Genomic DNA, 18,315 nt, shown 5'->3' on the forward strand with positions numbered 1-18,315 from the left:
GTGTGTATGTGTGTGTGTGTGTGTGTGAGTGCGTGCGTGCGTGTGTGAATGTGTGCATGCGTGTGTGTGTGTGTGTGTGTGTGTGTGTGTGTGTGTGTGTGTGTAAGTACGTGTGTGTGTGCGTGTGTGAGTGCGTGCATGCATGTGTGTTTGTGTGTGTGTGTGTGTGAGTGTGTGAGTGCGTGTGTGTGTGTATGTGTGTGTGTGAGTGCGTGTGTGTGTGTGTGTGTTAGAGAGAATAGCTCCTTAAAAATGCCAAGGCTAACATACCACATTCTTACCTCAAAAAATATTTTCTTTGTTCATTGAAAAACATTTTTTGAGAGGGGTTTGTCTGCGGACTGCAAGAGAGTGGTATAACTGAAGGGGGCCTAACTTGTAGCCAGGGGCGTAAGTTGAAGTTGTCCAAATCACACAGAACCACACGAGATGTCAGAACGAGATGTTGTCGGCAAGATGACAGATCGTGTAGAGACGGTAAGAACAGTAAGAATATTTCCCTGAGAAAACCGTTTAAATTGAAGTGTATAAGTCATTTTTCATACAGTAGTAACTAGGGCTGGGTATTGTTTAAAGAACGACGATACCAGTACCAATTACCACCCTTAAAGTGATACTGATACAAGTAGAGTACTTCATTCAATACCTTTTCATTTCTATCATTTCTAATATATACCCATCATGTGAATGGAAGGATTCAGTTGCCTAAAATGAAACTACTCCAACCCATCCAAATGTTTTTTTACATGAATACATTTTGAAAGTGTTGAAATTATTGAAATATTTATTAGACAGCTGTACAAAACTGTACCATGAAGTGTTAAGGCAGTGTCATTTTGAGCAAATAGCCAGTGCGGGGGGAGTGATTATAGGAAAACCTCTTTCACTGTTCATATGGACACCTGACTGTTGTTTTAAGACGGACTTGAAAACGTTGTGAACGTATCCTTTAACTGTTGTAGCTGCCGCTGCGGTCATTGAGCCAATCACACGTCGCATTAAATCGAAGAACGTTTGCGTTGATTGGTCGCGAGCAAAACTACACGAATAGTCATTTTTGTCTAGATCTGGGTACAAAACGGATTGTTTGCCTGGAGATGTTTCGATACGTCTTGGTGTTGGGTTATTTCAATCGATGCCTTAAAGGTGTTGCGTACCAATACACAGCCTGAGTATTAACACATTGTAGTGGTAGTAGTATTGTTACTGGAGTAGATAATCTATTTTAACTTAACCTACCTTGCTTAGCGTCGTTATTAAAATGAGCAATATTTTTACGTTCTAGCCTGATAATAACTATGGGCGGGCAAACAGAACAAAAGAAGCTAAAGAGCACGATGATAATCATTGAATTAGTCCTAACCTTGCCTTAGCACGCTTGATGAACTGAAATGTAGAATACAATTAGTTAAGCTGTATGTTACTTAATGAAATAACATGGTATGAATTTGGATAGACAATGTAAGTGGTTGGCTGAACTGAGGTGTAAAATGTGTGTTAATAACTTTTTAATTAACGTTAAGGTTATAACATTACGGTCGTATGGGAGCCCTATCTGTGACATGGAACTTATATGGTTGTTTTCACATATCCCACACATAAGAAGTAAAAGCATTGTGGGAAATATTTATCGAGGCCATTTCCACACCAATCCGGCGAAACGTGAAAAGGCATCTTTATTTCTCCGTTTTACTCTTCCGTCAATGTTAAAACGCAGCTTTTCAGAAGCGCTCCCCCAAGTAGATAACGTTAAATTGAATAAAGCCTTGATAAAACACTGATCATCTCGTTCCAATGGCGCCCGTCAAGGAGTGGAATATATTAGGCGACAAGTGAACAGTCAGTTCTTGAAGTTGATGTGTTGAAAGGAAGAAAAATGGGCAAGCGTAAGGAACTGAGCAGCTTTGAAAAGGGCCAAAAGTGGCCCAAGGAAGGACAGCCAGTGAACCGGCGACAGGGTCACGGATGCCCATGGGCTCATTGATGAGCGTGGGGAGCAAAGTCTCGCCTGTCCGGTCCGATCCCACAGAAGAGCAACTGGAGATCAAATTGATGAAAACGTTAATGCTGCTATGATAGAAAGGTGTGAGAACACACAATGCAATACCTCAGAACACCTTCAGAGGCCTGTCGGAGTCCATGTCTCGGCAGGTCACAGCTGTTTTGGCAGCACGAGGGGGAGCTACATTCGAGGTCATTAGTGGTGTTTCTAATGTTGTAGCTGATTGGTCTATGTATATATATATATATATATATATATATATGTGTGTGTGGAATGAAAATGGTAGTTATGCATGTACTGTTACTACGGTTCTATGAATTCTGGATGACCGCCAGAGGCAGTGCATGTCCTTCTAGCAGACACATAGATAGAGTGTGCATACTAACAAAGTCATGTGTGACCTGGGATGACCCCTTACTTTGAAGGGCCGGTGTCATCCTGTCATCATTCTCTTTTCGCCTTCCTCGATTCTGAGTGACCCGGAAGCTCTGGCGGTCATCCAGAATTCATTATAAACCATGGTTACATGCGTGACTCTCGTTCTATTTCATTTTCCCTGACCGCCAGAGGCAGTGCATCATTTTGGATAACTTCATATGCCAACATAGTCACAAAGAATCTGCACTCACCTGACTGCAGACAGATTGGTGGTAGCGGCTGCACTGCTGCAGCAAAGGCCTGTGGCGCTGCCACATTGACCCTGTAGAACCGTGCAAGGTGCATGGTGAAGCTGAGGTAACCGTGGCACATATTTCATTAAGAGGTACTGCTCTCAATAAAACCCAGGATGTGGAAGCATGAATGACAGGTTGAATGACATGTTATGAGGTTGGCTGACATGACAATGACATGTAATGTTAAGGGGTACAGGGAAACTCTAGGCCCTGTACACAACAGCAATTATTTCCACCACGCACTTAGAAAGCCTCTGTGCCGACAAGGCTAAACCTTTTCTACGGTCCTCCGTGGCAAACAAACAGTGGATCTGACCAGCGAAATGCGGATGTCGCTTCAACATATATTTTGCGTGATCGGAGGAGGTAAAGCAGTTGTGCTTTGTCACGATTTCCATCTTGAATATGTGTGGGGTTGTATGCTGCCAACTCAATGGCCTGACTGAGATGGAGGGGCGGCAAACACTTTGGTAAAACTGAGGGATAGGCAACAGTGTGAACCATCTGCTTTCCAGCGCATGCATGGCAGGGAAATGGGGAGTGCATGGAGCTCCCTCACTCACTTTGCTGATATTATGGCTAAAAGAAATGCATTCTTGGCAGACACCCATTTTAGCTCTGACTGTACAAGGAGCTCAAACAGAGGTCTGTAAGTGCTTGTAATTCAGCAGGCAAATCCCATGAGCGTGCCCTTAAGGTTTGCAGGGGTCTTTTCCGCTGCACTCCTTTCATAAAGCTCTAAACTATGTGACCAAATAGTCTAATTCCCCACAGTTGCCCCATGGGCTGAGATTGCAGCTTGATAAACATTCAGGGCCCAGGCCGAGTGGTTTTGGTAATGCAGTGACTGCAAGAATAGTAATATAATTGGCACCGAGCACTTCTCCTGTACCTCCTTATTTTGACTGCACCACTGAGTAAAAAGTTTCCACCTGTCGGCATACTGCAATCTGGCGGAAGCTGCTCTAGAATTTTAAATAGTTTCCACTACCGAATCATCAAGTTCTCTGAGGAGTGGCTCTGGCCTTTTCGAGGCCAATCCCATAATTGCAGGCTAACGAAAGGCCGACTGGCGCCACTTTGAACTGATAGGCTTGACCCCTGAATGGAAGGCACAGGTACTGCCTGTGCTGTGGTGAAATTGGCATTTAAAAGTATGGCTCCTTGGAGTCGATGCATTTAAACCTGTCCCCCTCTGTGACATCATGGAAAATATATTACATACAACATACTCTATCTAGCGTTGGAAGGAATTCTTAATTCCAGTATTGGCCGTAACATGCCGCCCTTTTTGGGATAAGAAAATAAACCAAATAAAACCTCTCTAGCTGTGTCTTCTGACTCACAGTCTCGACTGCATTCTTTTCAGGGACATTTGATATCTCTTGGCTGAGTGTCGGAGATTTTACGGAGTGTTCTATGCTGGTCATTTTAACCCCCTTGAAGGGTGCCGGCCGATGTCGGAATTGGAGTTTGTACCACTGGAATAGAGTGGGCAAAACCCAGGCGTCTGTAGTTACAGTTTTCCAGCGGCTGAGGTGCTGTTGGGAAAACTGACGTCGCCAGTGGTGTGACCCCAACATAAGAAGTGGGCAAGACCGATTTGGGTTCGACATGCTAGGAGAACTTGCACCCCCATGCCCCGCAATTTGAACGGCAATTGCCAACAGCACACATTGAGCACTGGGGTTTCCGGGTTGGCTGGGCGCTGGTCGATTGGTGTGGTTGGCCATGGGGCGACTGGGTGGGACCCCTGCCGGCCAGGTTCGGGGCCCGGTGGATTGCGCATGGTGCTGGGTGGTTTCTGGGGTGGGGCTGACATCCGGGTGTCCTGCGCTGAGCGCACAATGTGGATCGGAGCGTACGTACAGCTAACAGTGATCCTGTGAGTGACACCCATACACATCGCTCCACATCTAAAAATACACAGGAACGTCCAGAAGAACTTTGGGCTTGTCAATCACACAGAATGTCCACCAGTAGTAGCAACACAAGTAGATGGTCCCTGGAGAGTTCACTCGTGCCATTTAAAAAAAAAAAGTAAAAGTTATGTTGTACATAAATGTTGACTAATTGATTGTTTTGTATACCGGTTTACCACTGTGTTTCCTCTGTCGTTTTTCTGCAGCGGTGGTGCTTTTAAGTGACGATTCTACATTTGTGGTTTATCTATCTATGTTTGGGCCTAAGTTATGATTCAAGTCGAGGTTCTAGTGCTAAAATGATTTTAATCGCAATATAATCATTACTTCTAAAACGCTGGACTATTTTTCTTTTCTTTTCTTTTTTTCTTCCCCCCCCCCACATTTTTCCCACATTCTGTTCTTTAGGTGTGGTGAATTGGAACTCATTTTCATAGTGCTGTCGAAGGACCTACAGAACTCTGTATCGAATCTGTTGCATTCTCTTTACAAAGACTGTGAAGCAAACAGGGGACGTGGACAGAGAGGAAAAAACCACAAGGATTCCACTCTGAAAATGATTGTGCAGGACACTGCAGCGTTGACCGTTTTAATTTGGCTGGAGGCGCTTTCTGAGTAACCTCTTCAACTCTGCCATCAGTGTCTACCATCACTGGGCTCGTCATTAAAAAGAAAAGCCCCCTCTCCCTCCAGTCCAAGGAGTTGAAAGCAGATACTGTTGGTGTTGTGTTGTCAAGCAAGTTAATCATGAAAATGTTTCCAAACTGAGAAAATAAATTTGATTCTGTACTCTGAAACTTGCTTCCTTTGCCTCATTGACAGTCATTTACATATACTTTGGCTAATTTCCCTTCTGAGCCGGTCCGCATAGTCTTGACAACATAGCAAGGAGGGCATGATTGTCATACATTTTAAATATTGACAGTATTAACATTGATAAATTGGGCACACATTCATTATGTTCAGTATATTTAGCATTATGGCCCACAGGCTACCGCAAAAGCCAGCAACTTCAATGTGTGCTTGTGCTAGTAATGCCGATTTATCTTCTTTATAGATGAGAAAAGTGCCATGCTTTCCACATAGGGAATACTCATCCAGATATCACAGGGTTTTTTTTTAAAGCAGCTGGTAAGCTTTGTTTAAGGATTTGATGAACAATAATCACAACGGCAGATAAATAGTGCATAACATCGTTATAAATATAATGATGTGATGAAATATTAACACCACTGCACATAGAGAAAAAAAAAAAAAAAAAAATAGTATAAAATGCACCGATTTCACCTTGTGATAACCTAATCATCTGCAAAAAAGAAACATATTTTTAAACACAGGTTGTTTTGATCTGTCAATAATTTGTTGCTCTTCATTCTTTATGCAAATTCTGTCTTTTAAATTCTCATTGAACATCATATCTTAGTTCATTCTTTATGCCAACGAGTAGTCGTAGTAGCTAATTAAAATAGATGAGAAACAGATGAAAGCCAGAATGCCCTCGGAGGGTCATACACCTTTAATAAAGATGGGGGCTTGACTTTAAGTAGGAGTAACTTGTAGTCTTGCAGGCTGCAGAGAAACACATCTGCATTTACTTTTTTTTTTTTTTTTACCTATTTCCCTAAACTTTTAGCCCCCTCTAGTGTGCAGTGCAATGACAAACAAATGACATGATACGTTGTGACGCTTATAACTAAATAGTTGACCCGCGTTGTTGAATATTATATCGGGGCGATCGGAGGCGCGCAGAGTCAGAATCTGTAGAAATTGGCGTTTCACGGCCATTTTCAAGAAGACAGATGGGGACGGTTCTCCGTCTCTTGCATTAGTAACTGTGGTGCACACCGTGGAGAAGGTGAGCTGAGGTCGAGGCTCAGAAGGAGACGCGGGCAGGAGACGCGCTCCGGAGGAACCGCGCTCTGTTCGCTTTTTTTTAACATCGCCTTTCTGAAGAGTTGAAAGCATGCAAGCCATCAAGTGTGTGGTGGTGGGAGATGGGTAAGTTTGTTTGTTTTTGTTTGTTTGTTTGTTTGTTTATTTGTTTTTGGTTTTTTTATAGAAGTTTCACTGCAAGGAGTTTAAGTTTGAGTTGGTGCGCTTTTACTTTTACGCTGAGCCCACGTTCAGTAAAACAAAAAAAGGTTCCATTTCACTATTTTCTATAGATATAAACTTGGTTAAATACTTTAGACTTGGCAGTGACACTGGTGAGAGCTCCAGGCAAGTTTCCTCAAAAAAAAAAAAAAAGTATGCTGAACATTTCAAGAGGTTTATTTGTCACATACATATACATAGGTTCATACATATATGCAGTGAAATGTATAATGTTAACTCCCATACTCTCTCTCTCTGTCATATATGGCTCTTGGTCCGTTACTTAAAAAAAAAAATGTGATAAAATCTTGGAAACATACATTTTGGAAACAAAATGGATGCTTTTCGCAAAGAGGAAGTAACGAAAAACGGTGATGTCGATGCCTGTGTATTTTGTTCTGCGGCTCCCAGCATGCTGCGATGCAATGATGCTGCCATTGAACGGCATGGCAGAACCCCCTCCCCACCCCCTCTACCCCCACCCCTAAACCCCTGACAGAACAATTCCCCCCTGTGATTCTTTTACACCTCCATTCAGTTCCTCAAAGAGGGGAGTCAAGCCAGGGCCACGACCCCCCTCCACAGCCTTTTGAAATAGAAGTTGGTTCAAGAAGAAGCGGATTTTAATACACGCGATCGCCCTTGGTTGAGCATCCGAGTGTTGAAATGCTTGATGTCTCTCTCCCGGACAACCGGCCCCAATACTTCTGGGGGTGAGACTGAAATCCACCGAAGTGCCCTGTGGAGTCCACACAGTTGCTTGAGACAAATGTCAGCGGTGCCGTGGTGGGGAAAGCACCGGAAAGCCGCACTTGAGTGGAAGTCGAGATGTCTTTTCAAAAAAACGACTCTGGCAAAAATGAAAGTCAATCTTTACAATACGACCTCAGTAAAAGTCTTAAAGTAGCTGATATTAAAGGTACTTAAATATCAAAAGTAATTATATGGTATGAAATGTATTTAAGTGTATCAAAAGCCAGATTTTTAAGCTATGAGCTCAGATTTATTTTGCCCTGACTTTATTCTGGTTACAAATATTTCCGTGTTTCTTTTTTTAAGAGGCACTTCATTCGGCAAGACACGTCTTTCACTCTTACATAAGGACACTTTTTTTTGTAAACATGGTGTTCCTTTCCATCAGTTGTAGCAGGTGGTGGTGGCCTGTGGTTGTTAAGTAGCGATGCCGCAAAAATGAAACTTGGCACGGGCGGGGTTGCCAGGTTTCCATGACAAACCCAGCCATCCCCCAACCCGCGGACACAGACAACAACCCCCTTCAACACTTAAAAAGTAGCCCAATTCCGCGGACCTGGCAACTCAGGCTGGAGATATGAGAAATGTATCGGAGTTAAAGTATACTTTTTTGGGGCTAAACGAAACTAAAGGTAAAAATCAACAGAAACAACAGGACGTCATGGCCTGAAGCGGAACCTGTTTTCCTTAATTACACCCGCTTTGGACTTCTTTTGCCAATGAATAAAATGTAATTGAATGAGCTTGCATGCGATGCCTCCTGGTCGGGTACAGTAGAACTTTGCCGTTGCTTTGACAGTCAGTGCAAGACTCCAGCCCGAGCTGTCTGCGTGGGCAGCTCCGCCGTGGGCAGCAGAGGACAGCATCCAAGAGAGCTGGCGAGAGGCTTTCACACAACATAACACAAATAATTGGGTTTGAGGTGACAGATACTTTAAACAGATTGTGACCGACGGGGCGACTGAACTGTCCTCCCTGTGTCCCTACTGTCAGGAAGCGCCTCTGTTCCCTCATTTTCTAAAACATGTGCGCACACATGCTCAGTCACAACCATCAATATGATTGATGCCTGGTGTAGAAAGAACGTCCAGAGAACAGAATAGATGTATTCCAGCCCATGGGCCAGATCGAACCGCTAACACACATAACACATACTGTAAGTCGATGGGTTTAGAGGCGAGGACCAAATGGTGGGCGGAAGTGAAAGCATCCCCGCAAAGGCGACGGCCATCTGCCGGCTACAAAAAAAAACAAAAACCCGAAACAAAGGTTTTCTGACCTAATCTTTACTGAGTTTGGATTTGTCGCCGTTCTGAAACTCCCCATGCAGAACCAGCAGATAATGGAAGTGAGAGATGGGGTTGAGACAAAGGGCCTTTTTGCTCGTCCGCGATGGGAAGGCCTTGAAACCTATGCATGAACTTATGTGAACAAGTTTGCTGCTTGGAATCGATGGATAGATCGCCCAGTTGTTGGTGTGAGCGGAGGAGACAGGATGTCGTCCTTGACGCCAACAATGTCCATTGTCATAACAGGCGCCGGGCGCAAGGCTATTCAGGACTAGAAAACCAACCCTCTCGGCGTGCTTTTCAGGGGCGGCGGCGACTAACAAAGCCGGCGGCCTCGCATTCCTCAGCTCCTGCCCAAACACGTTCACCTGAGCTGCTGCTCTGCCACGGAATTTCACTCTCCCGCACCAGGTGGATGTCACAGCCTTCTCAGGCAGAAAAATAAATCTATATCGAGAGAAGTCAAACCAAAGAAGAAGAATCTTTAATTTTCATGCAACGCACCACACTACAACACACAGTGAAATGAGGCCTCTGCATTTAACTCATCCTGGCTTGTCCTCCCTCCCGGGGGGGCAGCCAGGAGCAGTGGGCAGCATTCATCGACGCACCGGGGGACCTGGTGACAAGTGTCCATCGCTGGTCAGACGATGAGTGCCTGTTTTTGGTGAGGGTCCTTACTGACGTTAGGTGGAGGAAACCCCGTGGGAGCACGGGGAGAACATGCAAACTCCACACAGAAAGGCTCCTGAGTGAAGTCAAGTGAAGTCAACAAGCTCAATTCTTACTCCTTTGTGGACGAGATATCTAACTAGGTCCTGAGATACACCCCATGACGAGTGAAGCATTTGGAAATCCTCGAATTAATAGAGTGGTGTTTTTTTGGGTGACCAGGAATCAGATGGAGGTGGTATACCTCTTGAACTTGAACTTGAATTTGAACTATACACGCACGCACACACGCACGCAGGCACAAACACACACACACACACACACACACACACACACATACACGCACACACACACACACACACACACACACACACACACACACACACACACTCACATAAGATCCCACTTTCTTTGAGCGACACTCAAGAATTCTCCTGCAGCACCAGACCTGCAGTGAACTGCATCTGATTGCTCAATCTGCCTTTCAGTGCCGTGGGGAAGACGTGTCTCCTCATCAGCTACACCACCAACGCCTTCCCGGGAGAGTACATCCCCACCGTGTGAGTGTCTCGTGCAGTCATTTAGTTTCATATTCCATCCCCAAACCTGCTCCAACAAAAGTCAGCCAAAAGCATTCAAAAATCAAATTTGTTGCAGCGAGCAGGCTACGAAATAGCGCTGATTGGCAGGGCGCATGTGGCAGCGCTCGTTTGAGATCGTTTTTTTTTTGTTCCCCCAGAACCTTTAATTAATTTGGATGAAACAAATTTTATGTTTCAGGAAAATAGGATATCGAGGCTCAGTATTAATTTAAATAAAAAAAAAAATAAAAAAAAAAGCTTTTGCAGAGCAACCATCTGCTTCAGTCAATCAGGACATTGTTTCGAGTCGATAAATGAAACATGTTTTTTGTTGCACATCATCATGTTCACTAATTTAGTCTTAACCCCTCCTATCACCCAAATGATGCTCGTCCTCCATGCAGGTTCGATAACTACTCTGCCAACGTGATGGTGGACAGTAAGCCGGTCAACCTTGGCTTATGGGATACGGCCGGACAGGAGGACTACGACCGACTCAGACCACTGTCCTATCCTCAGACGGTAACACGGTGTTTTTTGAGACGCTCATTACAAATAAACACATACTAGACTACTACACTAAAAAGACTTTGAGTCTCCCTTTAAACCATTTACATCCTCTCCTGATGATTCACATCGTATAATATATTCAAGTCCTTCCTGACCAGTTGACTTTTCACCCACGCATACACAAATTTCGTGCTAGCTGCTTCTGACTGGAGTAGAGCAAGCGTTGCAGTCACGCCAGCGCAGCCCAGCTGAGCCTTCAAAATAAAAGTCCTACCAACTTAAGCAATATATAAATAAATGACAGCAACTTAAACCAGTACTCAATTACAAATTGGTCTCACAAATGTAAATAAATATTGTAGGCATACAAATTATGACAAACGTAACCAATATTATGGCAGTTACACTAGGGATACACTGTACTGGTGCCAATAAGAGTATTAGATATCAGTCCACATCGGGATTAGATAGAGTAACAAAACCCTTACACCAACGGTCAAATCAAGCATTATGTAAATTCACACATTGAAAAAATATTTTTTTCAACATAGAAGCATGTTTGAGGTATGTGATGGACAAAGAAAACAGAAGATTTATTAAGTCAATCATTATGTCCTGATAAGTCTAAACTAATCTTCCGTAAGGCTGTACTGTTCATTTATCCTGTGCAAACGCGAAGCACTTAGGCTTCACTGTTAAAATTAACGGTGAAAATTGGGCCGCATCTCCGAAAGAACAGAATTTTCCCATTGGCTGCGTCTTCCCATCGCCTTTTAGCGGCGGCAGGGAGCTACGACGCCGACCGAACTTATGGATGACTGGGCCGCTCCCGGTTCAAATAGGTGTTCAAATAAACCTCAGTGACATCTGATGCCTGACATTCTCCATGTCTCTCCGCACCTCCAGGATGTGTTCCTCATCTGTTTCTCGCTGGTGAGCCCTGCGTCCTTTGAGAACGTCAGAGCCAAGGTGAGTCCACGCTTTACGTCAGAATCTGTCCACCATGGCTTCTCGAATAGAAGGAGGCGATATTGATCGACGATAATAATCGTAATAAAAATATTAATAATAACTATGAGTCTCCCTGCGTAAGACAAACCTGCACAGTGGGCCGCAAACAAAAAAACAAAATCTGTTTAGTCTATCCCACAAATCTGAAGCCCTTGACAGCCCTCGGCTGAAACTTGGATCCTGGTTCAGTCGCCATGGCAACATTCAGTGATATCCATTGTACAAATGCTGCCTTCAAAGGCACGGCGTGGCCGGCTTCGGGTGACAAATGAAAACCTTTTATGGAGCAGGGAGAGGTGGAAAGGAGGCAGACGTTCTCGGCCAAATGCATGTTCGTAATCGAGGGTGTTAACTGTGAACGCGGTCATCGCGGTCGCATTCTATTCATACGTCAGCGTTGGACTTTCAATGACTTCAGTTGACCTTGCTCGAGCCTGCATGCAGCTAAATAGCGTTTAGAATCGTAACCTTGTTAACGTTGTGATTGGAAGTGGAACATCGTGTTTATATGTCATTGTATGTACAGTAGGTACATGTACTGTAAGCATCTTTCTATCTTTCTCACGTTTATTGTTCAATTCAGTTCTGGAGGCCAGATTACATTAATCTGGTTGCTCCGCTATATTTCTGTTCTTTGCCCGCAGGGGGATGGGAAATGAAATAATATTATATTCTTTGTGATTCGCGACCAACACATTTTTTGTGGGTGTATTTCACATTTCTCCCTTGATGTGCCTTCTAAGTGTGTCCGTCTCGCAAAGCTATTTGTCTGCAGGGAACCGTGCGGCACATGCAAGTGAAAGATAATAATCAAAACGTTTGCTGATGAAGTGAAGCTGCTCGGACAGCACCGGCGGCTCCAAATTCAACACGTTGCCTGCGCTCGCGTGGGTTCTTGACCGCTGTAGGCGTTCCTGAGAGGCGCTCTGGCCGGGCTGCTCGGAACCCGCTTGGGAGAGGGCCATCCAAAAGTGCACGGCAATAAGATGATGCTGAAAATGAATGATGGGATTCACTCCAAGCTTTTATGAGATGACCTTTGGGACATAATTGTGGCTGCTTTCATTGAATAATATAAATAGTAGTAATAATAATAGAAATCTGAAATGATAATACGGGTACTCCTCACTTAATGACCTACCTGTTTAACGACCGTTCGGACTAAACCACCAGCTCTCTGACCAGTCTGTATTGTGCGCTGTATTGTACAATACTGCGGCGTCTCAGCAGCAAACATCTCATTGCTCTTCACACTTTATATAATATATATACTATAAATACTAGAAAATATAAATATGCTATATACACTCTATATACTATATAACCTATATATACTATTTATACCATATACAGTATATAGACTATATACACCATATACACTATATACACTATATATACTATATACACTATATACACTTTATATACTATATACACTATATACACTATTTACACTATATACACTATACAGTATATACTATATGTACTATATATACTATAAACACTGTATATACTTTATATACTATATACACTATATACTATATATACTATATTCACTATATATGCTCTATATACTATATACACTGTATACATCTGCTCTCATCACTGTTCTCAGTCTCATTCCCGCAGTTTGTCAGTATTCACTACACTAACGTTCTCAATGGCCACGCCCCTTACCGTGAAATAACACGGGTCCTCGCTTATCGGCCAATTCACTTAACGAACTGGTCCTAGGAACAGAAGTCTTTTGTTAAGTGAGGAGTACCTGTAAAAAAAAAAAAAATAATAATAATAATAATATTAATAATAATAATAATAAATCTGAAATGGAATCTAGTCACATCTGAATGTTTTGAAAGGCGGAGAGATGACACTGAAGTGTGGACACGAGGACAGGCTTCAGTGTTCCTCATGAGCTCTCGTTCAACTCAATTACGGCAGGGCTCTCGAGCTCCGCATTCTTCATTACTCCATGGTAACTAGGGAGAAGGGAGCCGGGGTTTCATTAGAGCCATGTCAGATCAAATCAAAAGGACCGCTCACAGGTAGCAGGGGCGGGGGAGGGTTAAGATAAACGCTGCTTAGTTGGCAGAGCGGCTCGCTAATTGAAGGCTTCAATGTGGAGAAACAAAAAAAACCTCTGCTCTGTGTTTCACTGGACGCCTTCAAAAACCCACTAATCAGCTCCGACCTTGTGAGGTGCGCTCCTCGAGGGCTCGCTGATTGGTTTGGTTTGTGTTCGCTTCCGTTGTCTTGCTGCAGGCCTATTGGGTTCACTCAACCGCTGCACTTTATTTGTCTCCTTTGGGGAAAAGTAAATTTTATTTATTTATTTATTTATTTATTTATTTATTTATTTATCTTTTTTGTAAAGGTAGGAGGGTTTCGAGGCCTTAAAATGGTCCAAACAAGACATTTGCGTGGGCCTGGGGGCTATTTACAGAATCCTGAAAAAAGGATTTTTCTGCACATCGGAGATCACTGATTTTGAAGACCCTGCCGGATTGTCATTTGCACTAATCGATTTATTCATTGCCTTGTCATAACTTGAAAGTTAGAACAATCCCATTACGTCACTAAAGTGTCTGCAATATGTTTAGACATTCTACTGTAATTGCAAGATGACCAGAATAAGATTAAGGCATCCAATATAGGGGAGGTCAATCTAAGACTACTGATTTATTATGGCACAATACATTGTATAATGACCTATTTGATTAAAAAATACACGTTCAATTTCTTTTTTTGCCGAAAATACTTGTGATATTGTTGGGGAATGGGACAGATCTGGAAATTTTGACCACTCCACGACTAAGGAGTTGCTCTGTCGTGTGACAGACCTGACACTGGAACACTTAAAGCTGATTTGAGATACCAAAGAAATTGCTCATATATTAAAGAATCAACTAAGATAAGTCAGGTTTCAGGCAGCTCCAGCTATCAGAACATTTTTCTGGTTGAGCACAGTATGGGACCAGAGAGTCGATATCATTGTTCTTAAGTGGACACACGTGTGTGTGTGTGTGTGTGTGTGTGTGTGTGTGTGTGTGTGTGTGTGTGTGTGTGTGTGTGTGTGTGTGTGTGTGTGTGTATGTGTGTGTGTGTGTGTGTGTGTGTGTGTGTGTGTGTGTGTGCGCGCGCGTGCATGCGCATGCGTGGGTGTATGTATTGCCCTCCCTCTAGTGGTACCCAGAGGTGCGGCACCACTGCCCCACCACCCCCATCATCCTGGTGGGCACCAAGCTGGATCTGCGGGACGACAAGGACACCATCGAGAAGCTGAAGGAGAAGAAGCTCAGCCCCATCACCTACCCCCAGGGCCTGGCGCTGGCCAAGGAGATAGGTGAGCTCCGGATCGCGCTTCTAAATGGGAACTCTCAATACAAAGCTTCCTGCCCCGACGCGGCGCATTGGGTTTTATTTTTTCCACGATATTTTGTGTATTTTTGTCCCCTGTCAGTATTTGAGCAGCCTTCCTACAAGAACAAATCTACCTAATAGATGTTGGCTGTTTTAATTGTTGGACTTGATTTGTCCAGACTGGCTCCTTAGCACCTCAGTGTATAAACAATAATGAATCATCACTGGATGAATTCGCTTTTTAATTAGATGTGTAAGTAGGAGGTATTTAAGTGCTCATGCGCCAAGTAAATCCCCTTTTCCTTAGTCTCTCTCCACAAAAGCCTTTAGCCTTGATGATTCATGAGCAGCAAGGGTTTCACACATAGAATTAAGCACGAGTCACGACATGGAAATCATTAGCGCTGCAGTGTATTTGAGCTTTCATCCTGTCGCCTTTGCCGATGTGTGCGTTTTGCGTTGAAATCGCCTCATCTCCGTATGTCGCAGATTCAGTGAAGTACCTAGAGTGCTCCGCCTTAACCCAGCGGGGGCTGAAGACGGTTTTTGACGAGGCGATCAGAGCGGTCCTGTGTCCGCAGCCCACCAAGGTGAAGAAGCGCGGCTGTCAGCTGCTCTGAGGACGCCGCCCAGGTTCACTGTCGCGCGCCGCCGCGCTCAGGGATCTCACGTAAAACTGGCTTTTTAAGAAATAATGTCGGCTACAACTCTACAGTCTTATGTTCCGCCCTCTGTGTAGACTTGGAAACCGGCAGCGTGATAAAGTCTCTCCAATATGTTGCGACATCCTACTGTAATTGCATGATGACTAGAATAAGATTAAGGCATCCAATATAGGGGAGGTCAATCTAAGACTACTGATTTATTATGGCACAATACATTGTATAATTACCTATTTGAATAAAAAATATGTGTTCTATTCCTTTTTTTGCTGAAAATACTTGATGTGATATTGTTGGGGAATGGGACAGATCTGGAAATTTTGACCACTCCACGACTAAGGAGTTGCTCTGTCGTGTGACAGACCTGACACTGGAACACTTAAAGCTGATTTGAGATACCAAAGAAATTGCTCATATATTAAAGAATCAACTGATTGTATTATTGTTGTGATTCGCTCAAAATTGTTCTCTGTGGGACCGCGGGACCGTCTCAAGGTGATGTCTCTCGCTCGCCTTCTCTTGTCCGTTCTCTCAGCCTGTCGGTCCCTCTCTCTCTCTCACACTCACGCACTGCGATATAAAGTGACAGCTGGAGCTCCCGGGAGGATGTTCAGGTGAAACATCACAAAGCCAAAGGAAAGCAAACGGACATACTGGCATCCGGGAACGACATATGGGATAATAGTTTACCATAGTCATACGTCCACTCGTGTCTATGTCCGGCATGGCCTGGTTCACTTTCACTTACTAGAGGATTTATTTTACACCTGGTGAAGGTTGGATCAATGGTACAATCAGATTTGTCGATAAACATTCGAAAACAAGAAAAATTCTATGGTTTCCATTTCCGGTTGCTTATCCACTCAGAAAGACCATTACAGGCCCAGGTAAAGACGGACAAACATAGTGGCTTTGTAATATAGGGCTATAGAAGGAAGAATACAATAAATTATACCCCAAACTTCCAGTATTCATGAGGTTCCCTCGTTGAAGCCACTACAACATCTGGTTAAAAATATATATATATTGGCGTCAGGGACGAACTTCCATCTCCTTCCAGGCATTCTCCTTCTGGGAAGGCTCCACCCGAGCTAGAAGGCGTCTCGGGGCGCGTTTATGCAAACGATGGCTCAAAGATGATTGGCTGCAATCCAGAATCTACATTAACCAGCAAATCAATCATGATTTACCGTGTGATTTTCTTCGGAGCTCCAGCTAAAACGACATTGACGCATTTCATTTTTTTTTCTCTCAGTCGTGTCCTTGAGATATCAAAGCGGATGAAACATTGGCTGTTGTTGATGAATGAAATATGAGGGACACGTGATGAGGAACTAACCCAAGGCGTGTTAAAGGTTTCACAGCACCTGGCGGAGGTATTGCGGCACAGAAGCGTTTCAGGACATTGTATCTGCGGGAGAGGCTCGAGAGCATCTAACCGGGCGGACGGCGCTCACAGCACTGCCATTGTCCCATTTCGTTAAATGTGATTCAGTAACCTCATGATGCAGAGTGAATAAAAAGGAAAACAGGCAGACGATAGATTCTGTGGCAAGGGGAGATTCCGAGAGCACGGCGTCATTATTACCAGTTTACTGGTGAATGGCGTTTGGCTGTAAACATGTTCTTCAATGAGAAGGCTTTGCCGGGGTGTTCTCCTCGTAATACTTTCTTGACGCTGGCATCACATCATAAGGGTTTAGCCATCTCGGTCAAACTTTGAAATACACTCAAAACAACACACTGTGATTATGCGCCAACGGAATATTTTGATGTGCGGGGGTAAACATTGCGGCTGCTTACCATATGTACATGTAAAGCATCGAAAGGAGCTGAAGCGAGTAGAACTTCTTACGTCGTGGCTAGTTCGCAAGACATCAAAATGTGGAGGAAAGTAATTCGCACAAATAAGTTGGAAACGTGCTCAAAGAGCATGTTTCATTGCATGGATGCAAACAAGATGTTGTGAAATGAAATACGAAGTCTGTTAGCGAGCATGAGCCTGTGTGTGTGTGTGTATGTGTGTGTGTGTGTGTGTGCACGCGTGTGTGTGCGTACGCACGTGTGTGTGTGTGTGTGTGTGTGTGTGCGTGTGTGTGTGTGCAGGCGCAATGTCGGTGTACTGTATGTGTGTGTGAGGGAAATAAGAGAGGAGAGAGATCAAATATAGAGGCAACACAGCAGATATAGACAAACAGGCAGACAGACAGACAGACAGACAGACAGACAGATAGACAGATAGATAGATAGATAGATAGATAGATAGATAGATAGATAGATAGATAGATAGATAGATAGATAGATAGATAGATAGATAGATAGATGGACAGACGACGGACGGATGGAGGGACGGACGGACAGATAGACAGATAGAAGAGTGATAATACAGTGATAAGAAGTAGAGAGATAAGAACATCCACTGTTGTCACCCTGTGGGATCAGCTGCAGTGTGTGTTTGATCCCCCATCACCCCGGTGGCTCCAGCAGCCGCAGGACGGAGCAGAAGAGTACCGAACTCTGCCTCCGATGTTCGACGGTGTGCAGAGAGCGGGGCCTCGTTTAATGTGCCTCGCCCTCAGTGCCTGAGCTTCCCTTCACTTCGCTTCACTTCACCACGCTTCACTTTTTTTTTTTTTTTTTTTTCCATTTACCGAGAGAAGCTGGTCATACTGCGCTGCGCCCGGGTATCAGGCGTCTGACCCGAGGCCAATCAGAAAAACCGACTGTGTGGTCCGCGCTGTGCGACGTGCAAAGCATCGCCGCCCTGCCGCGCCGGAATGGCCTCGAC

At 44.1% G+C, this 18,315-nt stretch overlaps 1 protein-coding gene across 1 annotated transcript; it reads left to right on the top strand.

Moving 5' to 3' along the window:
• Positions 1–6,290: 6,290 nt before the first annotated feature.
• On the top strand, positions 6,291–15,784 carry rac2 (Rac family small GTPase 2). Its single transcript, XM_080009189.1, has 6 exons — positions 6,291–6,596; positions 9,895–9,966; positions 10,392–10,509; positions 11,404–11,466; positions 14,689–14,848; positions 15,355–15,784. The coding sequence occupies exons 1-6, from the start codon at positions 6,562–6,564 to the stop codon at positions 15,483–15,485; spliced, it is 579 nt and encodes a 192-aa protein (XP_079865315.1). The 5' UTR covers positions 6,291–6,561; the 3' UTR covers positions 15,486–15,784.
• Positions 15,785–18,315: the final 2,531 nt, after the last annotated feature.

The sequence above is a fragment of the Zeus faber genome (genome assembly GCF_960531495.2).
Source record: "Zeus faber genome assembly, chromosome: 11".
Lineage (NCBI taxonomy): Eukaryota > Metazoa > Chordata > Actinopteri > Zeiformes > Zeidae > Zeus > Zeus faber.